Consider the following 27,164-nt stretch of genomic DNA (forward strand, 5'->3'; position numbering starts at 1 on the left):
ATTTGCTTTTTATACTACTTGAAAATAAATTGCATCAAACTCAGCACATAATATCCTGTTCATACAAAAGTTCACAAAGAACCAGCTTTGTTTTGTTCCTCATTGGATTGCAACTTTATCTTATCTACAATTATTCTACAATGTCCCATATTCTATGTTCGTGCTGCCTTATCTATTAAAAATTGCTCTGGATGAATCTCAAGAGGAAGTTGGAGATTAGAATATTACAGATAGTCCTCAACTCACAACAGTTTGTTTAGTGACCATTTGAAGTTACAATGGCACTGAAAAGTTACTTATGACCATTTTTCACATCTATGACCATTGCAGCATCCCTATAGTCATGTGATTTACATTCATAACTCACCTTTACGACGGTTGCAGTACTAGTCAAGGGGAAACCAGATTCACTTAACAACCGTGTTACTAATTTAAGAGCTGCAGTCATCCACTTAGCAAACATGACAAGAAAACTGATAAAAATGGAGCAAAACTCACTTAACTAGGTGCCTACTTTCTCACCTAACTAGGTGCTTAGCCTGACTAGGCGGCTCAGTGGCTAAGACACTGAGCTTGTCGATCAGAAGGTCGGCAGTTCCGGCGGTTCGAATCCCTAGTACATGTCTCCTGCATGAGCAGGGGGTTGGATTAGATGACCTCCAAGGTTCCTTTCATTCTGTTACATTTCTCACTTAGCAACATAAATCTGGGGCTCAGAATTGTGGTCGTAATTTGAGTACTACCTGTATTGCTCCCAATTCTTTAAGGCTGAGGAAATAGGGGTGGGGGCCCCACACCTCAAGGGGGCTTATCCAAAACAATCGTTCTGGCTTATAAGCAATCCCGCTTCCCTGCTAAATCCCCCTCGGGCGTAACGTCACCGCTACCCGGGACGGAGCCCAACAGGCCTCCCCTCCGGGGCTCCTGCTTATTCAGAGCCCGAAGACGTTCCGCTTTGGCCCAAGCAGAGAAGCGTCCACGTGCCTCGTCGGCGGGCGGGTGTCTCCGTCGCGTCCCCGCCTCCTGGCTCGGCCTTGCCCGCCTTTCTCCGCCTTCCGAGCCCCTCGTTTCCTGCTGCTGGCGGAGGCCGAGGGAGAAGGTGGCGGTGGAGGCGGTGACGGAAAGAAAAGTGCCCCGGAGCCGGAGAAGCGGTCGCCTGCCTCCACGCCCGCTCGTCCCTGAAGGAAGCCGCCGCCGCCATCACCCCTTCTTCCTTTCGCCCCGCTGCCTCCTCGCTCCCCGTTTTCGTTCCCCTCAGGTTTCCCCTCCGCAGCTGCCGGATTTCCCTGCCTTCCACCCCCTCGCCCACCCGGGACAATAAGAAGCGGGAGATGTCCTCCTCCGGCGGCCACCAGCAAAGCCAGAGCCGCGCCATCCCCACCAGGACGGTGCCCATCAGCGACTCTTCGCAGCTACCTCATGACTATTGCACCACGCCCGGGGGGACCCTCTTCTCCACCACGCCCGGAGGTAAATTGGAGTGTGTGGGAAGGGGGAGGGAGGAGGAGGCGGCCAGGAAAAAGCCAGGCGCGACTCCGGGCCTGGCACTCCCCTTGAGGGGAAACGAGACTGAGCCGCGCCGGGCGCAGGCCCACCGCAGCGGGAAGGGGGCGTGCGCCTGGCCTGGCTGGAGCGCTTGATCTCCGGGGCGCCTTAAAAGCGGGTGTGTATGGACGTCTGAGGCGCCTTGGCGGTGGAAGGGGACCCCCCCCCCTAATCCCCTCCCATAAGCGTCCTCGGGGGAGGGGGGGGAAAGAGTCCGAGGTTCCCCTCAGGAAACGTGACGCGCCCTCGTCAGCGCTCGCCTTCCCAGCCGGAGCATTGCGGGGAGAGACGCCTCTCCTTGCGGCGGTTGCAAGGAGGGGTGAGGGACGGCGGACCCGTTTGTTCTGCAGGTGGGCCGAGCCCTGGGCCGCAAAGCCTCGGGCAGCCGCGTCTTGCCCAGGAGAGAGAAAGCGGGCTGGATGATCTGCTTTCCCGCCGCCGCCTAGGCCTGGCCTCTGGGTGCTGGGGCTGGCGGCGAGGTATTTGTAAACAAGGCCCCGGAGAGCCTCAAGACGCCGCGGCTGTTGCACAATAGGGGAAGGGAGGAGCGGGAGGGAGGGACCGTAGCCGCGGGCGAGGGAAGGCGACGGACGGCGGCTCCCTCGTGTAAGAGGGAACCGCTTTCCCTTCGGTAAGGAGGAGACCGCCCCACCCCTGCCCCAAAACACCCGGATCCCCGCGTGGAAATACGGCTGGCGTGCCTGTGTTGTTTACCAGCCGCCCTTGGGGACGTCAGCCGGCTGCCCTGCCTAGGTTTATTAATAATATCATATATCACAGTGTTTCTCAACCTTGGCAACTTGAAGATGTCTGGACTTCAACTCCCAGAATTCCCCAGCCAGCGAATGCTGGCTGGGGAATTCTGGGAGTTGAAGTCCAGACATCTTCAAGTTGCCAAGGTTGAGAAACACTGATATATCATATCATATATAATTAATATACTATACTGATATGATATAATAGGTTTATAAGTCAGAGTTTGATGGCCAATAGATTTAAATAAATAAATAAAACCTCCCTTTTTACAACCCGGTAATCCCTTAATTTTCAGGGACTCGGTGGCTCAGTGGCTAAGACCCTGAGCCTGTTGATCAGAGGGTCAGCAGTTCAGCGGTTTGAATCCCTAAATGGAGTGGGCTCCCATTACTTGTCCCAGCTTCTGCCAACCTAGCAGTTCGAAAGCACGTAAAAAATGCAAGTAGAAAAAACAGGAACCACCTTTGTTGGGAAGGTAACAGTCCTGCGGCATTTAGTCATGCCGGCCACATGACCACGGAGATGTCTGTGGACAGCGCTGGCTCTTCGGCTTTGAAATGGAGATGAGCACCGTCCCCTAGAGTCGGGAATGACTAGCGCATATGTGCAAGGGGAACCTTTATCTTTTAATACACTAGGCCGACAGTCACCGCGTGCTGCTTCTGAGTTTCCTATGGAAACGCATTTGTAGTTTTCTCCAAATCGCTTTTGCTGTGTATATAATAAGCCTTTGAGGTTGGGTTCATGAGCCCAGTCACGTTATTTGGGGATGTCTTGGCCCTGCATTGAAGTGGAGCAGGAGATAAGAGAGCAAGCAGGATCCCTCAGCTAATGATTAGCCTCTGTTTCCTAGACGTGGAGCGAGCTGGTTTGGAAGCGGTAGAAGTGAAGGGAGGTGATAGGTGCAGGTGTGCAGCTAAATAGTAAATTTACTTGCAAAATGGTAATGCTGGAGACTTGGTGTTTTCAGCTGTTTATATTGCTGTTACATAAGTCCACTCTGGGTTTGAAACTTTGGTGCTTTATGACTGACTTTTTTTTTCTTAGCTCTAAATGCATTAAGTTGCTCAGAAGCTTTAATAGCTTGGTCTAACTTTGTCCCCACTACTGAAAACGCTGGATTAACTAATAGACATTCCAGAGAAAAATATCTGACAGTAATATAGGAATAGCACACTTAGACTTTACTGTCCTCTCAATGAGAGGTTTTGCAGAGTCAGTATATTGCCCCCAACAATTTGGGCCCTCATTTTACCCACCATGGAAGGCTGAATTGAACATTGAGCCTGATGGGATTTGAACTGCCAAATTGAAGGCAGCCTGCAATACTGCACTCTACTGTGCCACCGAGTCTCTAATGTTGTAAAAAAACATTCTTATGACCCTATTGTTGTGACATCCAGCTTTCATTGACACTAGACCACTTAAGGGTTGTGTTGTGATTAGACTTGTTATCATCATTTGGTTCTCAGATGTCATGTCTCTCCCCCCACACCCCTCTGTCTTACTTGTTTGCACATTGCCTTGATTTTTATATGGGCAACTGTGTATTGTTTTATCCTGCTGAGTTCTGGTAAACTTCAAAGTTAACAGCTGATTATTATATTTTGTGGCCATGGTTTAGATTTTAGATAGCTACAAACTGATTTGGTCTTTGCAAACTTTTTTTTAAGTTGATGAGCACCAAGTTCCTTCTTGGGCCTTTTGTTTACAGCTTTGAATTATACTTTCATATTTCACATTCAAAATTACTGGTAATGGGGGGAGAAAGTAAGATATGCTGCCTTGCTGATTTGTCAATGATACAGTTCCTTCTGCAAGCTCAAAACTATTAAGGATACATTTCAAGTTAACAGCTGTCATGCCAGATAGCAGTATAAATTTGGAAGTTTATATAATTTCTAGAATGTCATTTCTTTGCCCAGAACTTGCTTTGAAATGGAAAGGGCACAGCACTGTGAATCAGGATGAAATGATAAGGTGCTTTTTATTAGAAGGTACAAAGTTAAGATTTGGTACAAAATAGCTCTCCAGATATGTGAATTAAAGTTAGATTTCTGCTTGAAGAATTCAGGGTGGAAATCCACACACCTACAAGGAACTCAAGTTGGGAAAATTAGACATAGCAGACTTGTTTAAAATAAATAGCTAGCATAAATATTCACAATTGATAAGGAGTAGCTGGGAAACGTGACAGTTTCTGCTAGAATATTATATTTTAATTATTATGGTTGTATTTATTCATTAACTGTGGTTTATTAAATACATTATGAGATTCACATTAGTTGGTAAACATATTACGATATGGAAAACAATCTTTAAATTCCCGTAATTTGGTAACCCACAAACAAGCGAATTACATCATAGTTTAACATCCAGAAGGCATTTTAAAATTGATGGATTGATATTTATATTCTCTGTTTTCCCTGTTGTGGAATCATTGCCACAAGTTTCCGCCCCGTCCCCTCATTATATGGGGGTTTTTTGTGAGCAGCTGAGAATCTGGGAAGATTTGATGGCATCCAAGTCAAATATAAAAGTTCTGCGAAACCAGTCAACACTTAATGTTGCTTTCTGTCTTACATATGTAGTTCTCAACTTACAACTGGTCAGTTAGTTTAAGTTTGAAGTTACAGTTGATAACCCCCCCCCCAAAAAAAACATATTTACAACATAGTTCTGAAGTTCCATTAGCCACCCCCTCCTATATTTTGAGCGCTTGGCAATCAGACTGAATTTATAGCCATTTGCACTTTCTTACAGTCTCATATGAGACTGCAACTTACAATGCTTTTGCTGTAAAGCAGTATTTAGTTCCCATAACAAACAGTTGATTCACTTAATGACCACTACCAGAAGTTCATAAAATCAGGTTGATCACACAATGACCCTACTTTATGATTGTCATGACTTAAAACTGTACTTGCACAAGTTTTAAGTTGAGGCTACTTGTAGAGTACAATATACAAAGTTGAAAAACATTAGTTTTTCCCCCTCGTGCTGCTGCTGCTCCTGGTATGCAGAACAGTGTAGCATGACCACAATTTAAAAATAGATTCCCATTGATTACAATGAAAGAGGTAACCATGCTGGAATCTGCAAGGCTTAAAGAATCCTAATGCTTGAATTAGATTAATTTTACTATACCCCATTATGGAGTTCAGGTATAATTTGAATGGAGGGCTGATACAGTCAAATTGATATTCTCTTCATAATCTTGACATTAATCCCATTTCCTTTATGAAGCAACTGACAGACTCTACACTAATTTCAAACTTTTGCTTAGAGTGTGAGCAGGTTGTCCTTGTTCTTAAGTGGAAGGTTGTTAAAGGTTATTTAAAATTGCACAGCTGAAATTCCATTACTTTAGTTTTAGATATTACAATTTTTCCAGGCATCTGAATCTGACATTTCTCTATATAAATAAATACAGTAATTCAGTGTAAGCTTGAATGCATTGAAATCCTTGGTTATCTAAAGGTGTGAAAACTCTTTTTTAGCTAAATTAAGATATAACCTAGGGAGGATGAACCTAGCATTGCAACATTAAACATAAATATGAGAAAAGAAGAAATTCAGATATTTAAAGTAGTAGTTGCAAAGAAAATAATCAAGCAGCAGTTTATAAATATAAATTTCCTTATTATTTTATGATTCTGTTCATTTAATGATTCTAAATTTCAAAAAAAAATTTTTTTAAAGTTACCAGTGTAAAAGGTTGGCTGGTTGGTTTTTCAAAGCCAAGTATCTAATTCTGGATTTTACAGAATCTTAAGTAGTTCCTACAATGCAAAAGCATCAAATTCTAGTCCACTTTTGCCTCAGGAAGCTTCCTGAATGACTTTGGACCATTCATTCGTTCTCAGTGCAGCCTATGTCATAGAGTTGTAGGAAAAGTATGTAGAAATGCTATGATTGCCACCATAAGCTCATGTATGAAAGATGAGGTATACTGTATATACTCGAGTATAAGCCTAGTTTTTCAGCCCACTTTTTGGGCTGAAAAAAGCTGCCTCGGCTTATACTCGAGTCAGTGAAAAATTTGCCCGAAATGGAGGAGAAAAAGGGGCGGGGCCATGCCGCTGGGTGACACTCGTGAATGGCCCAGTGCCCCTGTGAGTTTCCCCTCCCTCTGTGTCAGTTTGCCGCGCAGCGCGCACCGCACCATCCCCCCTCCTCACGTTCTAATGTAATGCAGGGCTGTCTTACGATTCCCCTTCCTCCCCCTCCTGCCGCTCTGCAACAATGTCCCACCTCCTCCTTGTTATGGCAAGCAGCCACATAGCGATGTCCCACCTCCTCTGGTACAGTGATCCAATGATAGGAATCACTGTGCCGTGTGTCATAGGAGGCGGGACATCGCTCCCGCGGCTGCACGGGACATCATCATCACAGCGGGACATCAGCATCATGAGGTGAGTGAAGTATTTCATTGAATACACCGCTAGTTTACTGTTTTTCTTTGAAATAAATATTCAAAAACATTATTGGTATCTATTTTTATTTTTGAAATTTACCGGTAGCTGCTGCATTTCCCACCCTAGGCTTATACTCGAGTCAATAACTTTTCCAGTTTTTTGTGGTAAAATTAGGTGCCTCGGCTTATATTCGGGTCGGCCTATACTCGAGTATATACGGTAAGTTAAACAAGAAAGAAAATAATTTTGAAAACATGGAAGGGTATTTATACATGTACATATGCAACAGAGAAGAACTGTTCTGTAACCAAAGAAATGTTAACAGCCTATTTCAGATTCCAGATCAAAATAGTAAGGAAGAGTACTGAAGGTGGCTATATCTGTGTAAAGAAGGGTTTTGAAAGAACAGCAACTTGTTGGTTGAGGAGAACTAACAGCCAGAAGAAACTTCAGAAGGCAAAATACAGACGTTTGGCAATGTTTGGATTTCTTCCTCACTTTTACAAAAGTGCTTTTGTTAGACACATTCCTTTCTCGCTCTAATTTTGTGATGTGTCGTTTGAAAGCACTGAGTGTGCCTTGCTACTTGCTATGGGTGCTGGAACCCAGCCCAGGTCAGCAAAACAAAAATTACACCCAGTGCCTAGAGAAAAAAATAATGAACTTCTGAGCACCATCACTTTTGCTCTGCAAAGCAATATTTCAACAGGCTTTGATGAGCTCCATTGGCTGAATATGTTTTCATAGCCAAAAGTTAAAACTTTCTCCTTGAGAGATATCCCCACTGACTTAAAAAAAACCCACAATTACATTTCTTTTCTATGGACTTTTGGGATTCTGCATTAAGGCAACTGTAGTTGTGTGAGTTAATGGATTGTTTTAAATGCAGATATTATGAGGATACTGCCGACTGCTGGTCTTCAATTCATGATGAGTGGGAATTGCTCACCTTTTTTGTTATTTCATTTTATCTTCCTCATAATACTGGAAAAAAGAAGTCAGCATTCAGAAATGTCTTAGTAGAGGCTGTTGTTTTGGCTAAAAGTACATGTGAAAATCAAGAGCCAGAATTTGGTATTGGTGCACAGAAGTAAGTAGGCATATGCAAATTAAACAGAGGTATTGTGAGGTAGGTTAAAGTATCGTGATTTTTCCTTTATTGTGGGCCTCGATTTGTCCAAAATTCAAAATCTGGTATTTGTTTTTGTGGTCAAACATAAGAGGTTTTTTTTTAATACAGTAAGTATTCCGCAAGAATTTTTGTGAGAAGTGACCTAAATTGGACAGAACTCTATTATATTGACCCCTATGCAGCATTTTTTCAGAATGTTTGAATTAGCAAACTAATATATTTGATCGGAGAAACGGGCTATGCTGCTTTTCAAACTACAGATTATGCTGCTTTTCATCACCAGCCATTTGTTAACATTTCTTCCAGAATTGCTATTTATACACTGAGTCACTAATGCTAAGAAATTATATTGGTGGAATTGGACTGTTCCACTTGAACTGCACTCCTGCCCCATTTCTGATATTCAGGTTGTGAGTGCAATTGATATTATATAGGCATCTACAGAGAGAGAGCCCAAGGGGGAAACGATGGCATGCGTGTGAAGATGTCATCAGGCAAATGCATTTTGCTTACTTGCCTTAGATGTCATGGTGCAAGTATGCAGGGGTGAGGTTTATGTGAGGAGCTGCTCGTACTGTGATTCTGAGGTCACCATTGATTGCTGCAGATACCACTGTGCTTATGAACAAAAGGGCACTTCATGCAAGAGAGGGGGGAGGGGGAGAAGGGTTGCTTTGAGTTATTTCCAAAAATAACACCCCAAAATTGAGTAATCAAAATTGAAGCAATAGACTATAAATCTAACTAAATAATTATATGTTCACCTGGTAAGTAAAAAAGGGTCAATGACAACAACCAGTATTTTCTTTGGATATTTAACCAGTTGTGTGTGCGTGCTCACACACACACACACATACACACACACACACACACACACATATGTTAGAAAACCAAGGAGAAGGCATGGAACAAATCTACCATTTTCCTTTGGGGAACGTGGGACCTTCAGAACTACTTCAAGTCCATTTTCTAGTAATTTTCCTAGTAACTAGCCACATAAAAATACAGATGTAAAGAGAAACCAAGTGAACAAATGTAAAATTGAGAGCTACAGATGAGAGATTCAAACCTAGGGATTGTTCCTTTGAACAGAGGCACACATGTGCTATAGCTCGTCTTAACTCAGAAATTTTCATTCGATATGCTGTTAAAAAGTGTCAAGCGATTAAATTCTAGCTCAAATTCACTTAAAGCCTACTGCTATCTACAGTTTTAAACAGAAGAGTGGTCTTTTCAAATGTTTTGTATCAATAGATTAATAGTTGCAAGATCCTGCAACAAAGCACTGCAAAGTGGAATGCTGTTCAAGCATGTTTACTACTATGTACAAAAAAAAAATCTGGCAGATTGGGCCTAGAAGCTAAGTGGGATTGTGCTTGGGTGGAAGACATCAAGGAAATTCCAGGGCTGTAGACAAAATTAGGAAATTTAGAGGCAGTGGCAAAATACAATACTTGCCAAGAAAGCCGTAGATATGTCAAATATGTCACTGAGGTTAACAGGAATTGAACCTAACTTGGTGTTCCATAATCATCCAGAAAGGTCCAAGGTGAGGATGAACTAGAACTCACATGTTCTTGGTGCCAGTCCAGTACCTTAATCACTACATCACAGTGGGCTCAGATTTGTAGAATTGCATGTCCCCCACTCTTATGGCAGAGCTTTAGGGTAGAATTGAAATGTAAATGAAAAAGGATGGGTATGTTATAAGCATAGAGTTACAAATTTACATTCTTCCTTTAATTTCTGCAGCTGAAGGAGATGTACATATTTCTTCTGCCTCCTGCTTTTTCTCTAAAATAACAACCATGGGGTCTCAGGTGATGGCTTCTGTGAGACCTCTGCGGCTCCAGTTTTAAGCTGAAACATCAATGTTTTGTCCATTTTAAGAGTTTGACATGAGGTTTATTCTTGTAAACGGGACTGAAAAAAATGCCAACTGACATATTTTATTTTATTTTTCGCCTTTGCTTTATTTAACACTGACCACTCCACATTTTTTGTTCCTTGAAAAAAAAAGGGCAACAAACAGACCTTCCCTCTTTCAGCCTTGATTGTTACTGAGGAGTTGATTGGGTGACAGGCTGTTTACAAGCTTGGGAGGTTCGATTCCTGTGTTATTTATGTGCCCTAGGAATGCACAGATGGTGCTGAATAGATGTCACACTCAGTTGACATAGGGGTATGATGGAACACAAGGGAGAAATTTGTTTCTTAGCTATCCTTCGCCCGAGCCACAAAGGGCCATTTTGCTTACAGTAAAATCCACTACATATGGTTGCTTATAGCACTGATGTTACATACCTTTCATTGACTTAACCCCTATGTAGAGAAAATGGAGGCCGAAATGTGCAGTGGAAAAAAATTGGCAAATAATTGAGCAATGTGATGAAAGTGGGAAGTGGAAGCTATCAGATATGCAGTAGGATCAGTTGAGGATCATCTTATTCATTGTCCACTTGTTCTCCGGTGCGCTGCTTGGAGAGTCCAAGCATGGGTTAAATTCAGTCTATTTGCCCAAGGACTGAGTTAATTCTTTTGACCACGCCTCCCTTCCTCATTGAGGGCCAATTCAAAAACTCAGTCCATCTCAGTCGGATGTGTTTTTGGAGAGTTCCTCAGTCTTCAAAGAATTAGCTAGTTTTTTCTTATTTTTGTTGCTAGTTAGGGCAAGAAAAGGATCATTTCCATTTACACAGGCTGAGGGAGTCCGGAGGAACTGCGCCTTTTAAACAATGATGCTGTGGTGCGTGGGCGCTTGTCCAGCAGCTGCTGGCAAGCACTGGGGGATGTAGGAGGCTTCCTTTCCCCCCAGCTGTCGTTTTTGCCCCAAATCGCTCGGGGACCTCGGTGGAGGCCCGGAGCGCTGCAAGACAACTTCTGAGGACTCCGGAAAGGTGCAGCGGATTACCCTGAGTCCTCATCAATCCAAGAGGAAATTTGCCCCTTTGGCTGTGATGAACTCAAGGAAGGCCCACTTCCTTCTGGTCACCCCATTGATGGAGGGGTGGAGTCACCAGGCACCTCAGCAGATGCCAATCTACCAGCCAACATTCAGAGGGCCGTTGAGCAGGCCATTGAAAGGGGCATAGAGGCTGGCATCCATAAGAAACTCCAAGCCTCTAAGAACACCCAGGCCAAGTCCAGCAAAGGGTCTGCCCCAAAGACTCAGTCTGTGGATCCTCCTTCTCCAGGCACCTCTATAGCTACTGAGGCATCAGTCCTGGAGGATGATAATGTGGATGAGCAGGAATTTTCTAAGGATGAAAACCCTCCTCCTGACAAACCTGCTTTTACGGGCCTCTTCCGCCCCTCCATTTTCAAGTCAATCCTGCATAAGGGGTGGACAAGACTCTTTACTCAGTTGAGAGTAAATTGGATGATCTGTTACAGTTGCCACAGGTGGACACACCCATCATTTCTCTTACCTCTAATTCGGTCCTCCCAGCTGACCACCTCGAGGGACTCAAAGCTGAGGATAAAAAGGCAGAAAAAGCATGCCACAAAACTCACCAAGCGGCCGCTTGGTCTATCAGGGCCTCCTCCTTGGCCTCATTCTTCACTAGGGCCTCGCTTCTGTGGCTGAGGCAGCTGAGGGCACATCCCCCATCAGGTGGAGGCATGACCTCAATAAAATCATTGCAGCAGTGGAGTATTCAGCTGATGCATCACTCAATGCTGCAAAATTTGCTTCCCGTGCACTTGCTTCCAACGTGACTTCACGCCGCCTGCTGTGGCTTCGTCATTGGAAGGCAGACATGAAGGCAACATGGAAATTGGCCTCCGCCCCGTTTAAGGGCGGCCAATTATTTGGGGAGTCCTTGGAGAAGTTCTTAATTGAAACCAAGGACAAAAGGAAAGTACTCCCATCTACCAACGAGAAGCCTGAGAAGAAAGGAAACTCCTTTTTTCGTAGGCAGTCCTTTCGAGGGTCGGACTTCTCTAACCTGGGTACCTCCTATCAGAGACTGTATTCCCAGGGGAATGACAGAGGTCAGGATAGGTCCAACTTCAGTCCTTGGGCGAATAGACTGAATTTAACCATGCTTGGACTCTCCCGCAGCGCCCAGAGAACGACCATTCAGGTAAGCCAACGGTCATTTTATTTGTACTGTAAAGATTTGTAAAAGTTCCTTTTCTTAGAGTTAATAGTTTGCCATCTTTCCTTTTCCCCCCCTTCGCACACTTCCCCTTCGTCAATTAGATCAATTAAATTAAGTTTAACTTTAATTTGATTAAAGCCAGGCAGTGTTGTTATTGTCTTAGTATTAAAACGCTGGTGATGCTGTTCAGATGAGCTTCTAGTGGAAGGAAGGAAATGAGATTTGTGATTTATTTTCAATATGAACCAGAAAGGAATACATGCATTTAAACCCTTTGATAATAGACCAACTAGTGCCAATCATTTTTGAGAAATCGATTCCGCAGACTCAAAAGTTTAAATTGGGCAGGTAAAGGTGCAGCAGGAGACTTATTTTCTGCTTGTACCCCAAGTCTCAGCTTAAAAAAGGAGTACACAGTTTGCTAGCATCTAGATATTTTCAACTACAGTTCCTATAATTGCTTACCATTCTGCCATAGTATGAGTCTAAAGCATCTGGTGGGTACCAATGTGTTGACACTGGATGAAAATGTGCCCTGCTGGGTGAGAGCAGAGGTTTGACTAAACCTGCATCCAGTTTGCCACAGATGTATGTCAGATGCCATCTGGTAGTTTAATCTTTCCAGAAACCCCTTTCTATCTGTAAAAGAAAACCTTTCCTTGCTGTAAAACCACATGACTCCCCTCAGTAAAGTACAGGTAATCCTCTACTTACAACAGTTCATTTAGTAACTATTCAAAGTTACAGCAGCATTGAAAAAAAGTGATTTATGACAACTATTTTTCACACCAGCATTATAACTGACCCATGGTCATGTGATCAAAATTCATATGCTTGATAACCGATTCATTTATGACTGCTGTGTCAGGAGGTCGTGTGATCACCTTTCACAAGCAAAGTCAATGGGGGAGCCACATTCACTTAACAACCATATTATTAACAGCTGCAGTGATTCGCTTAACAACGGTGGCAAAAAGGTAATTTACTTAACAAATGTCTCACTTAACATAAATTTTGGGTTCAATTGTGGTTGCAAATCAGGGATTACCTGTTACATGCAAGTCCCTGTTATCTCCAGTGGGAAAGGATGTCTCAGACTCAACTGCTCCCCCATCATATTTCTGCATCCTTCAGCAGTAATTTGTAGGCAAAGCCAAGCCACTGAATGTTTCATAGGTAGGTCGGGGAGACCCAACCAAGGAATATGGGAGGTTGGAACTCCTTATGGGCAAGAGGAAGATTGCCAAGCTTTGAGGGTCTCAGCCAATAGAGAGAGAAAAACATGAGCAGGGATGTTGCTAGCAAAGGAAGGCTCCAACAGAAGACAAAGCAAGCATTAAGACGACCCGAGAAAGGAACAATTATTTTGCTCAGCAAAGAAAGAGAATTCAAATGAAAATGGGATTTGAACAGCCCTGGGATAATTTCCTAGGATGTATCACTTTAAATATATTTTTAAGAAATATTGGCTATCAAGCCAGTAATTAAACCAAGTATTGGTATTCTAGTGGTTTAGTGGCTAAGACGCTGAGTTTGTCGATCAGAAAGGTCGGCGGTTCAAATCCCTAGCGCTGCATACTTGTGAGTTCCCGTTACTTGTCCCACCTTCTGCCAACCTAGCAGTTCAAAAGCATGTATAAATGCAAGTAGAAAAATAGGAACCACCTTTGGTGGGAAGGTAACAGCATTCCATATGTCTTCAACGTTTAGTCATGCCAGCCACATGACCATGGAGACGTCTTCAGACAGCGCTGGCTTTTGGCTTTGAAACAGATATAAGCACTGGCTCCTAGAGTCGGGAACGACTAGCACATATGTGCGAGGGGAACCTTTGCCTTTTAATAGCATTCTAGTCAGTGAATAATGCTGCCAGCGAAGAGGCCAATATAAAATGGCTCCATCCTATACCTCTGTTTTCCAAGTAGGGCATAAGTGGTGGCTTTTTTTTTTGTTGTTGTTGAATAGCAAACCATGATTCATATTCTTCATTTTTTGACTCATTAGAGATTTCTGTACCAATGTATGAAAAGGCTTCAGTGTTGGGGCTTGTAGTTGAATTATCAAAGCCTCATGTATTAACTATTGATGGTTCAGATTTGACTCTTGATCAGTAGCTGGTATTGTCAGCTTTGGAATAAACAGAAAAGATAGATTTCATTTTCTTGAAGATACTTTATTTTGTTTTCAGGGTAATGTAGCCTTCCCTAACCTGGTGAGTGTATCCAAACCCCAAAGTCAACTGCTTGGAGAAGATTAGGATATAGTGGGTGGGGTTGAGAAGTCAGGAGCCATCCTTGTTGCAAAAGGGGGAAGTTTCTAAAGTTTTAGGTTTTATACTAAACATACTTTAATTGGTGCCTTTGAATCCAACTTCTAGACAACTAAAAGGGTTTGTCATTCCCTTCTTCCTAGGGTTGAAAGAGCATGAATGGCCCAAAGTCATCCAGCACTTTAATTACTAGACCTGAACTGGCTTTTTTGCTTTCTTATATATAAGATTTACTGTATTTTTCGTAATATAAGACACACTTTTTCCCTTAAAAAAGAGGCTGAAAATCTGGGTGCATCTTATACATTGAATACAGCATTTTTTGCCTCCAAAACCCCCGCCTCTTTCACCAAAATGGCTGTGCAGAGCCTGTAGGAGGCTTTCAGAGAGCTCCTGGGCATTGGGAAGGGCAGAAATGAGCGAAAAACGGACGGTTTTTTACTCACTTCCCCCCCAACCCCCCCAGGAGCACTCTATAAGCCTCCTAAAGACTATGCATTCAATCTTTTTTTATGAAAAATGGCCGTTTTTTGCTCATCCCCCCCCCCCATCCTCCAGGAGCACTCTATAAGCTTCCTAAAGGCTATTCATGCCCCCCCTTTTTTTTTTTGAAAAAAAAAAACCAGTTTTTGGGAGGACTGCAAAGTGCAAAAAAAATTTTTTTTTAATTTGCCTCTTCAAAACCTTGGTGCATCTTATACTCCGAAAAATATGGTATATAATATTTAGTTTATATCTTGGTTATAAACTAAAGTGCATTCAGTGGAGTGTGATACTTCCTTAGAGCTGCAACCTTTCTTTATAACTTAGGGGCTTGGCAATTGACAAAACAATAACTCAGAGGATTTAGGCCACAAATATTTATGATTTATCTGCCTGAAAGAAAAAAAAAACAATGATTAAGTAAAAATTTAGTAAAAAAAAATAGTTAATCAGCAACAGTGCTGCCAAACTTCTGATTTTAATAGAAGACAACATATGTAGCTCAGGGTTGAACTAAAGAGTCCTTGGTGCTCTGGGCACTGATTACGATGTTATCTAGTGGGATAATTTAATAACTGCAAGCAAACAACCAAGCTCAGAGAGCACCAAGATCTTCATAAACTCCTGATTTCTTTTGCTCCCATAGACTAACATGGCTCTCCTCCTATAATAGTGATGATGAACCTTTTAGGCACTGAGTGCTCAAAGTGCGCACGCGCACCCAAACTGCAAGGTGTGTGTGCATGCTACGTGCATGTGCCTGTGCCCTGCCCAAACTGCAAGGCCACGGGTGCACACACACATTTGCATCCCACACGTGCAGCAGAGACCCAAAGACCAGTTGGCCAGTGGGAGGCACGTGTGCATGCAAGGGAGAGACCCGAACCAGAGCTGGGGCAATAGCAAGCGTGCCCACAGAGAGAGCTCTGCATGTCACCTCTGGCACACATGCTATAGGCTCGCCACCACTGCCCTATAATGTCCGTCTCAGCATAGTGGCTCTGATATGCCAATTACTTTTGTTCCTTTTCCATCTCTCTAGGTACCAGAATCATCTATGACCGCAAGTTTCTGTTAGATCGGCGCAATTCTCCCATGGCTCAGACCCCTCCTTGCCACCTTCCCAATATCCCAGGAGTTACCAGTCCTGGTTCTGTGACAGAAGATTCCAAAGTGGAAGTTAACAATCTGAACAATCATGAGGGGAAGCCTATAATTGGTAAGAACATTTGCATTATAGCAGAAGCAAAGTGCAGCGCCAGCATGCATGCCAAATACTTACTTGCAATTGACAGTATCGATCCATCTCTCTGCCACGAGTAGTCCTCAACTTACAACCATTTATTTACAACAGCACTGAAAAAAGTGACTTATTACCAATCCTCACACATCGTAGCATCCCCATAGTCACATGATCAAATTTTGGGTGCTTGGCTACCGGCTTGGGTTTTCAACCATTGCAACATCCCAGGGTTACGTGATCATCATTTGTTCCTTTCCTAGTTGATTTTCAACAAGCAGAGTCAATGGGGAAAACTGCATTCGCTTAGTGGCCATGTGAGTCACTTAACAGTTGCAGTTATTCTCTTAACAACTGTGATAAAAAGGTTGTGAAATAGGGCGCAACTCACTTCATCGCCTTGGAATGGAAATTCTGGTTGCAATTGTGACTGTAATATAAGTTGACCACTACCTGTTATTCCAAAAAACAAAGATATTTTTCTGGGGGGGGGGGGGGAAAGAAACATGTATTATTACTGATTTCCTTGTTCTTTATAGCCAGGATGGGAAGTGATACAGAGCTATTCTATTTCCTGCACTGTGATATTGTTCAAATACGAGTTCTACCCTGGGATCAAGTAATTTATTTCCTGTCTGTAGATGTTTTTTCCCCTCTCTCTCTCTCTCTCTAATGCGGTTAGAGAGCTTCTGCTTGTAGAGAACAGTGAACTGTTGTAACAATCATATATAGTAGGAACTGAATGGTGGATTATTGCCCTTTTGCCTTCTGTGTCATAGCAATTCAATAGCTATGAATTATTAAAAAGATATTTATCTTTTCAAAATGGAATAAAATAGTTCAAGTGGAGGTAAAGTGGACATATTTTTTGCCATACAATTTTGGTTATATCATTATGAGATGGACTTGATCCATTAGAGGAACTAGCTGAGACCCAGTATAGGCTATAGGAATTGAGAGGTCCTTGGTGCTTTCTGCGCTTGCTTGTATTCTTGCAGATGTTTCATTACCCAGACTAAGTAACATCATCAACCACGGAAGGTGTTACCAGTTTGGGTTATAAAACAAGAAAACGAGCACGCTGAGAGAGCACAACTTTAATCTACAAATATTATCCTTTATTGGTAAATAGGAATTGGACAAAAACATGAGATAAGTGAGGCTAATAGAATCTACACATATTTGTTCGTTTATGCAGCTGGTCTCAAACAGAATCATCTTGTATTTCAAATTCAAAGTTTATTTCAGTCAAAGATTACTCTATAGCAAAGCAATAACAAACTATAGAAGTAAAGGAGGGAAGGCCAGATATAAAACGCAAGCTAAAACTTGAATTTACACTAAAAAAAATGTTGGAGGTGAGAAATGTCCCAAATATTCCATGCATGAACTTTACCATGCTCAGATCATATGGCTTTGTGTGCTCCATGCCCAAAGTGGAATGTCTTATGGATATATTGCACAGGTACAGTATATGTGGTACCTTGCTCAATAGTACTAACTGTGAGAGGGATCTTGGAGTCCTAATGCAAAAAAGCCAACACAGTTCTAGGCTACATAAACAGAGGGATAGAATCAAGATCATGTGAAGTGTTAATACCACTTTATAATGCCTTGGTAAGGCCACACTTGGAATACTGCATTCAGCTTTGGCCACCATGATGTAGAAAAGATGTGGAGACTCTAGAAAGAGTGCAGAGAAGAGCAACAAAGATGACTAAGGGACTGGAGGCTAAAACATATGAGGAACTGGGTATGTCTAGTTTAATGAAAAGAAGGACCAAGGGAGACATGATGGCAGTGTTCCAATATCTCAGGGGTTGCCACAGAGAAGCGGGAGTCAAGTTATTCTTGAAGAGAGGGTCAGCCTATTCTCCAAAGCACCTGTGGGCAGGACAAGAAGGAATGGATGGAAACTAATCAAGGAGAGAAGCAACTTAGAACTGAGGAGAAATTTCCTGGCAGAACAATTAATCAGGGGAACAACTTGCCTCCAGAAGGTGTGAATGCTCCAATACTGAAAGTTTTTAAGATGTTGGATAACCATTTGTCTGAAATGGTATAGGGTTTCCTGTCTAGACGGGGGATTGGACTAAAAGACCTCCAAGGTCCCTTCCAACTCTGTTATTCTATTCAATTGGCCCATATACAGAGTGAGATGAGGCAGTTTTATTTTGGATATGCACGAAACATTTCATAATGCAGCAGAAGATGATCTCGATAAAAATCAAGACTGGTGGTTTTTCTTGGCAATATAGTGTGTCTACAAAGCTAATGGAGTAAGGAAAGCTAGGAAAGAAATGGTACCTCTTTGCACAGTTGTCACGTCAGGAACCATTCTTTTATTGTACCAAGTATAAGATACACCTTAGTTTTTAGGGAGGAAAATAGGAAAACAAAATTCTGCCTACCAGATATTCATCTGGCTAGCGTCCTTAGTCTGGTCAGCTTCAGCACATAAGTTTGCTGGTTTTGAGCATGTGTACGCTTTTTATTCCCTGTTTAGGGATAAAAGAACAGCTTCTAAAGCACAGCTGATCATTGGAGAGAAAAGCAATGAGAAAAGCAGGCAAAGCACTTCACTCATTAGCGCCTCATTGAGGCTGAAAAAAAGCTTTGAAAAAGCTACATTTGGAGTATAAGATGCACCCAAATTTTCAGCCTCTTTTAGGGGGGTGCTTCTTATTCTCCAGAAAATATGGTATTTTTATCAATTAAGTTTATTAGCAGTCTATCTTACCACCTGGTAAATGTATGCTATGAAGAGATACCACTTCAGCATCATCAGTTGAAGCGAAGGAATTTGAAACAGTGCATAGGAGAGCTGGTGGAGCATGAAACCATTGTAGCAAAAAAAAAAAAAAACAGGCATTCAGATCACGTGGAGAAGGAATGGAGCGAGGGAAAGTTATGCACCAGGATGCCTACCTCATGAATTCACTCACCGATGCTATGGGGGGGGGGGGGTTTGCCCACAATCTGGAACAACCAAAAAGTTCTGAGTTTTGTTTCTCCTTAACCATTTTGGATTGGAAGCATTTCAGCAGAACTTTTAAAATATCCTGGGTGTTTTTTTTCTTTTTCTTTTGTTTTGCTTTAGTTCAAAACACATTTTCTATTTTGGTTACATCCTCATGCAGCAGAAGGTAGCAAAGGTATTGGTTGCAATAGTCGACTCTCCTCCGATAAAGAAGCCTTTAAATTAAATAGATCAAGAATAAGCAAAATGCATACTTGAGTACTTAAGCATAGGTAGATCTCCCCAAACCTGCCAGCCAGATTCTTTGTAGGGTACCATTTTTAAGCCAATGATTCTGATCACCACCTAGCTACGTTTAAATGGCATATTCCATCTGCATTTTCTAGTGGTTTTGCCTGTTCTGTTACTTTGGCCACCTACATGTGTCAGTGAGGTCTGGCTCAAATGCCCTCTTAGGAGATTTAAAAAAACATGTCTGTAAAGTTTCTCCCCTAAAAATTTTCTGTTGATTTGCATGTGTTCTTGTCTTTCAACCAGGTGATGATGCTCAATTTGAGATGGACATCTGATTTTTCCTGAGGGTAACCATGAAGAGACAGCAATTCCTGATCACCTGTGCACATCTGATTTTGATCATCAGGTTCAATAACTCGAAGGATGAAAGAAGAAAAAGAAGAAGTTGCTGTTTCCACAGAATTTTCACTTCAGCTTTTGAAGTGCCAAAGGATAAGAGGACTCTCCTTGATTTCCATTAACCATACCATGCTTCCTACCCATCCCCCGCTCCTCTGCTTGCCTTACTCACTCCCTATGACTGACTTGGAGCCCATGATAAATTTATACGGCTAAGGAGTGTCCCTTGGCTTCTCGCACTTTAGAGACAACTGTTCAAAACATGCACATGCGAGAATTTAACTTCTATCAACAATTGGATATTTATTGCAAAACACACAAGGGGCATGGAAAGGGTGGATATATGTTTGAAGTGACATGACACTGCCATTGTTCTCCTTTCCCTTAACTGCTGTTAAATTGATGTCAATTTATTAACTGGTTCCTATGTTATATCTCCCTTATATTTCTGAATCCTGTTGCTCAACTTGTCTTTTTTAGTTAGTATACTCTTTCATGTGGGGGCTGCTGTGAGATTTTCCTAAAAGAGTATTATTGAAGTTCTTTTCTGCTTCCCTTCAAAAATTCTTTTTTTAAAAAAAATAGATAAAATAATTTAGAATCATCACTTCATCATGCATTCATTTCACTTCGCATTTTGTCCCAATATCATTCCCCCTCAAAAAGGTTTCTCTCCAGTTTCCTCATTTAACTCCACTCCCCTGGCCCCAGTATTAAAAATGAACCACATCTTTTCCTAATATAATTGGGGAGTATCACACTTGATGGGCTTCTCTACCAGTGTTTCTCAAACTCAGCTATTTGAAGCTGCGTGGAATCTGCTTCCGGAATTCCAAGAGTTGATCTACACAGCTTAAAGTTGCAAAGGTTGAGAGACACTGTTCTATACTATTTCTCTTCAGTCTTTAATTTTTGCTGCTCAATCACATCTGGTGGGTTCTTGGCAAGGGCATCTTCTTGCAAAAAGAATGAAATAAAGCATAACTAGGACCAATTTTTAAAAAAACGAAATTTGTGAAAAAGTCTTGGTGGACTAGGGAACCTTAAGAATCAATTAATAATTAAGTTGTTAAAGTGCTGATTTCATGATGTATGACCTCAAATGAATTTGAAAGGGTGACTAATCAGAAAGATTTCACTGCATTTTTTGAACAAGACCCGCTTGTTTCTCGGTTACTATCTTCTCTTTCTCAAATTCATACATTATTAAATCAATCACTTGGACCTATTGTAGATCCAGGGTCACTATGGAGGAAGAGTTGCTGATGATCTCACTTTATTCTGTTTATTTGGATATATTGGCCATCTCCCACCTACTGGTGACCCAACTCCCAAGTTGATTAGTTTGGCATGAGTGAACTTGTGTTTGCCTGGAATTGTTGCAGAGAGCAAGTGGGATCTCTCTCTGTAGGAATTCATAGGCAATTGAGGTCTCCTTGTGAAGGAAAAAAAAACAGTTATCATGACAAAGAAAATTGGTGGAGCAGTTTAATACAGCCAATGGCTAAATTCATGCAATGACTTTATGGTCCCTTGATACTTTGCACCGTGAGAATGTGCAATATTAGATTGTTTATAGGCCAGGGATCTCCAAACTTGGTAACTTTTAAGACTTCATCTCCCAGGATGCCTCAGCCAAAATGGAATTCTGAGAGTAGAAGTCCATAAATTTTAAAAGTTGCCAAGTTTGGAGATCCCTGTCCTAGGCTAATGAAATAATAATGCTTCATTTAAAAATATGTCACCAATAGATGGAAAGCAGATTTTTTTCAAAAGTTAATTGTTTTAGGACCCAGACTTAACAAAAACCACAGTGATGACAGCGGAAGACGTATTTCCTTCTCTCAGAAGAGGGAATACTGCTTAAGACAATGCTTGCTGTGACCTCACATACATGAGGTAGGGTTTTTTTTAAAGATAGCAAATCCACAGTCCCTGTCTTCAGTGATGCTTTCCTCCTTTATAACTTTATTTTGAAAACAAAGCCTCTAAGGCAAGGATAAGCTACCATGACCCACCTAGATGTCATTAGACTGCAACTTTCACTATCTCTGGCTCTTGGTCTTGCTATCTGACAGCGACGGGGTGGGGGGGTGGGGTGGAGATTCTGCTGTTCTAAGGTTCTTGCTTCTCTAAAATATTTGCCTCTGATTCCTTTAGGAAGTCTTCCAAGAGTGATTCATGTGCTACCTCAAAAACAGAATGACTGAATTGTGCTAGCTTCCCTAGAGGGGAGGTCACACCGATGTGGCAATTTTGCACATGGATTTTATTGTTCAGGCATAATTGGGAGTGGGAAGTGATACAGCCTCAGGGAATGTGGCAACTATACTTGTTTTTAATGTAGGCTTCACTTCTAGAAGAATATCTGAGAATATGTTCGTCCTATTGGATTTTGGCCTATAAAATGACTTAATAATTAGGTTCAGTTCTTGGACTCACCTGTATTTTCAAATCTGGAAAGTGACTTTGGCTCTTAATTCTCTTTATAAATTTGTGACTTATCATAATTGACTAGATTTAGAAAGGGGGGAGGGATTGTGATCTAAAATGTAGAGTACGGGGTTTTTGCTTCCCCTCTGCCTTTGTGGTAGCTTTGGAGGCATGTAAGAAAGACGGGATTTTATTTTGTTTCGCCTACTGTAAAATGTGAATAATACAGAAGCAAAATTGCTTTGTAACTGTTGATGTCTCAGGAATAATCTCCTATTTTCAATGTCTCTAGGGAAAGATTGCTGCTTTCTAAAGTGGGCGACAATGCTGTGACTAAGCTGCAGCTGGTTAAGGGAGGAATCCCTTGAAGTGCAGCGCAAGCGTCTGGATTTGGGCCAGGAGACTTCTAAAACGCCCTGCATGTTCCGTCATAAATCAGAACACAGACAGAGAGTTCCAGTGTTTCTGTCTGGAAACTCCCTTCATTGGCCGTTCAGTTGGTGGGAGAGGAGAGATACAGCTTTGCTTGGCAGAATTGGGCAAAACTGAAGTTTTAATCACAATCCCAGTTCAGCTAAGTCCAGCGAGGGAAGGAGAGGGTTAAGAATAGAGTTTGAGGGACTGCTAATAGACCTTGTTCTCATTGTATTTTTTTTTAAAGATATTTGGAACTTGGGAATTAACTTTGGCATGTTACTTTTTCCCTTGTAATGATTTAACTAGTAAAATACCGTTAATGGGACACATTTTTCATAATTAAAAAAATACTCCTTTATCAGAGAATTCCATGAGATTTCACAAATCGGTTGCTGCTTGTAAAAACAACAGATTCTTCTGAAGTCTGTTCCATATAAACGTAGCTGAAGGAAGGCGTGTTCCAGAGGGAAGGATTGACCCTTAGTCAGAGTGAACAGATTTTTCTTGTACTGCAGGATTCCTCATGTTTTTGGATAAAACTCTCCTGGTCTGTCTCTGCTACAGTTTCCCCCAATTTATAAAATTGAGTCAGCATACTCATAACCTTACCGATGGTTCTGAGAAAATAATGAGTGTCATTAAGAAACAAGTTATGTTCCATTTCCCTAAAACTTGGTTCAGTCCCTATTTTCTTTCCCATGCCTTTTGGACTGGATCTCCTATCCTTGTCTACAAATAAAGCTGCATTTTATAATAAAAGAAGAGAAAGCTATAGAGGGGGGAAAAAGACTCCTTTATTGCTTTCTTCTGCGGAATCTATCCCCCCCCCCCCAGCACAGTATAGTTATCAGTCTTTTGAGAACCTGCAGAGAAGATGTAAGACATAACAATACTAGGCACTAAAAAATTTTGCAGCTGGTTTTTATTACTTGAAAAAAATTCCATCCAGTAGCTGGAAGGGTAGAAATAATGGCTAACCTGTTTTGCAGTCCTTCAAATTCAGAACCACAATCTCTCTTGTCAGTAAATTAGTGTTGTATCTCTCTTCTAAACAGAAGCCTCCAGTGCTATATATGATTATTTCCCCTGCTTTTTTTTTTGTAAAGAAACTTTGGAATAGCTGATAAATTTTAAGCTCTAGTGTGAGCTAAGTGAACCCATGCCAAACATTTGAGGTAAGTAAGGCTGCAGGCTTTAGTCAATTCCTTTTTTTTTTTTTGCTAACGAAAAGGAACAGATTTATATCTGATGTAGAACATGCTTTCCTTGATTTTCTGCCCTTTTTCTTAAAATTTCATGTTGAAATACTGTATAGATGTAATCGACTGACTGAAAATTATTAATTAAAATTCATTTATTGAGTCTGTCTTTGGATTTATCTAGGATTAGGCCAGCAGACAAACACATTGAGGGATATCTAGTGGGGGAGTAGAGAAAGTGAAGGTGATTGTGATTGAAGCTCCTTTTTAAGGTCTTGTGCATGCAGCACATGAAAAAAAGGGATGAGATTTCATTTGTCTCTTGACCACTGTTGGCTGGTTGGAAAATTCTGGGAGTTGAAGCCCACACATCTTCGAATTGCCAAGGTTGAGAAACATTGATCTTGACTTTTGGCCATATTCTACCAGTAATTATGCAAATGCTAGTGAAAATATCAAACAAGGATGCCTAGTCTTAAGGAAGTTGTCCTTTGCAAATAGCTTTTGCAGGTGGAAGGACATTTTATGTAACATTTGCACACACAAAAAGATTTTGGCAATCAATGGCAGACATTTTGTACTTAGGAGATGCCATATTTTCTTTATGAAAAACTAATGATAAATTGGACCAGCTTGGCTATTCTGGAACCTCTCAACTTTCCAGATAACAATCTGAGCCTGAATGACCAGAAGCTATTTACATCATGATTTAAAAAAAAATAGCAAAATCCATCTAGATATAGTGTAGTAATGGTGGAAGACACGCTGAACTAGAAGTCACCCTCACACCAATAATACATATTTGAAAACATTTCATTGAAAGTACCTGGATTCCCTGCATTGGGATGAACACTTGTGCAAAAATCTAGTAATTCACATGCCTAAGAATGAGCAAATGCAGAAAATGCCTACAATAGAAAATTAACACAAGACTTAACTATCATAGGTTGTTTGCAGTTCTTTGCCAATTCAGTTTAGGCTTGTTTAGCAAGAAAATCAAGCAAGGGGTTGAGTATTGCTTTCCATCCCCTCCAATTAAGTGAGACCATTGAATATTTGACTGTTGTTTATTTCTTTACTGTTGTGCTTAACAATGCAATTACTACACACACTGTTCTTTGTGGGGAAAAAATAAAAATTCTATCCCGTTAGCTAACAGCATTTCGACTTGGTTTGTTAGTTAAAAAAAAACTCTTCCAGTTCAATTGTCTAGGTGTTTGATACTGGCTAGGAAATTCGGGGAGAATTTCCCCTAATTGAGATCCACCTGTCTAAAAGTTGCTGCGGCTGTCAAATACTGGTCTAGACCGCTTTTGTAATCCTGAGTTATTTGCTGATTTTCACCAAAAATAGTAATAATGGAGGATAGGTAATTATTTGCATCAACTCTGGAAAGCGAGCCACTTGTTTCTATAATGGGAAAGACTGAAATATTTTAGGTGTAGGAACAGTAGAATTAAAATATTTTAAATACTTGCTATGGCTGACCACTGTGAAGGATTTCTGTTATAGTATAATAAGACCTTTTTTACATAGAACTAATAGAGGATGTTTATAGTGGCCTTGGAAAATCTTCAGTGTTATGGCTAAAATCTGTTTTGACTCCGAGATAACACTTGGACAGATCCATGGTAAGTTGCCCTTTGCTCTCACCAAAGATAGCTCAATGCATCAATGAGGATTTCTAGGGCCTAACCTAAGAGCTCACAATTCTGCCACTGTTTTTGGCATTTGTCTACATAGATAGGATTGGATTAACAATGAGCTTTCCATTGTAAGTTGGCTAGTATTCCAGTCTTTTAGCCAGGAGGCTACATTTGAATCGGGATCTACTAGATAGATGGGCAGGGCTTTTTGACCAGGTGTTGAATGATAAACCTTTTAGCTCTTAAGAAAAAAACATGCCCTGAGTAGATATTTGTGTGAGACTACTTGTTTGGGGAGGGAAAAAATACATTCCTTAATTTTTTCTCTGTGCTTGTCTGCCTGAGTGATTGGTTTTGGCCTGGCTCTAGGACTAGATGGACTTTGATATTCGTGGCTGAGAGGCTGGATAGATAGATATTCTGCAAGCTCCTGGCCTGCTTGCAGCTATCTTCATCCAGGAAGTAGCATCCAGAGTGCTGATTTCCATATCAAACTTCTTTTGTCCTAGACCTGTAGTATCTAATACTATGTCCCCCTCAGGTTTCTGCTCTTCATCATCATTCATGGATCGCTCCTTGGTATCCAACTGATAGTTGGACAGTTAAGCTTTGTTGCATTGAGTTCTCAGTGAACCTCAGGACTGTTTTAAAACTTTCTGGATTAGTTCTGCAGTTAGGAACTTGGTACCAAACACAATGTCTGTCCCCCATCCCATTTCTCTATCTTGCTGATTAGATTTTGCTGATGGATGTGAGATGATCTTTCAGTTAATCTTCACAGTGGTGAGGAGTCCATGAAGGACTTTTTGATAGGCATGTCTCTCTGAAGGCTGTTGTTTCCACTTGAGGCTAAGGAATTGGAATTTCAAAGAACAGGTAAAAGAATAAATTCTAAACCAGATGTTGCATGGTGATAGGTTGCTTGGACATTTTGACTCTTGCATCCTGCAATTTCACAGGGGTGTGGCAGGTTGGAAGAGATGTGTGGTTGCCGATCATCTGCAAAACTGGGTAACTCTTGAACATTAAAGAGAATTCTACTGTGGAGAGAGGGTGAATGCAAGAATAATATATGTGTATGGGTAAATATATACATCCCAATATATATAAATATATATATATATATGTAAATTACTTTTAGAAGAAATAACATCAGGGAAAATGCTTTGGATTGATTATGAGGTGCATCTGGTTTAGCTGATGACATTTCATACACCTGGCTTTCCAAGCATCGACAATAATTCATCTAACATAGAAATCCGTGTTAGAAGGACCAGTTATTTATAAAATGGTTGTAAATCAAACAATATGTGGGAAAATCAATCAGCACCTTCGTCCTCATTTATCTGAGGAACAGAAAACTCTTGCTCCTCCTCCTCCCATCTTCCCTCTATTGCCTATTTCATTGCATGAGGATGGCAAACCGGTGTGCCTTTCTTTGCCTTAAGGTGGGCAAAGGTCTCATTCAGACATTGCGTGTGGCAGCTTGTTTTCTCTTTATTTGTCGGCGTTGGGAGTAGAGGCTGCTGCCAGAAAAAAAGATTACTGAATGTTCTTAATACATTTAAAAACTAGTTGTATCTTCCCATGTTCCTTTTTTTTTTTTTTTTTGGCGCATCATCCATGTTTAACTAAACCCCAGGATTCTTATTTTAACCCATCAAAGGTTGTCTGAAAAATCCTTGGGTACTTCTGTAAAGTATCTGATTTTTACTGAAACAGGTGTTTGGGAAAACACTCTCGCCAATGGTTGCTGTTACAGTGAGATCAATAAAGACCTTGATTATATCAAACCAAAATGCCTGTGTATGTGTGTGTATGTGCTTTTCCCATTATCGTGGCAATATGGAAATGCGGGATCTAAGGGAAATTTTCTTTCTTTTTGTTTCTTCTTGCTTGAGATCCCAGGA

At 41.4% G+C, this 27,164-nt stretch overlaps 1 protein-coding gene across 1 annotated transcript; it reads left to right on the top strand.

The window, feature by feature from the left end:
- Window positions 1-1,045: 1,045 nt before the first annotated feature.
- Window positions 1,046-26,498, top strand: EIF4EBP2 (eukaryotic translation initiation factor 4E binding protein 2). The gene is made up of 3 exons (XM_032232139.1): window positions 1,046-1,470; window positions 15,749-15,925; window positions 19,464-26,498. Exons 1-3 carry the CDS (start codon window positions 1,332-1,334, stop codon window positions 19,493-19,495), a joined length of 348 nt encoding a protein of 115 aa, XP_032088030.1. The 5' UTR covers window positions 1,046-1,331; the 3' UTR covers window positions 19,496-26,498.
- Window positions 26,499-27,164: the final 666 nt, after the last annotated feature.

Source organism: Thamnophis elegans, chromosome 15 (genome assembly GCF_009769535.1).
Source record: "Thamnophis elegans isolate rThaEle1 chromosome 15, rThaEle1.pri, whole genome shotgun sequence".
NCBI classification, from domain to species: domain Eukaryota; kingdom Metazoa; phylum Chordata; class Lepidosauria; order Squamata; family Colubridae; genus Thamnophis; species Thamnophis elegans.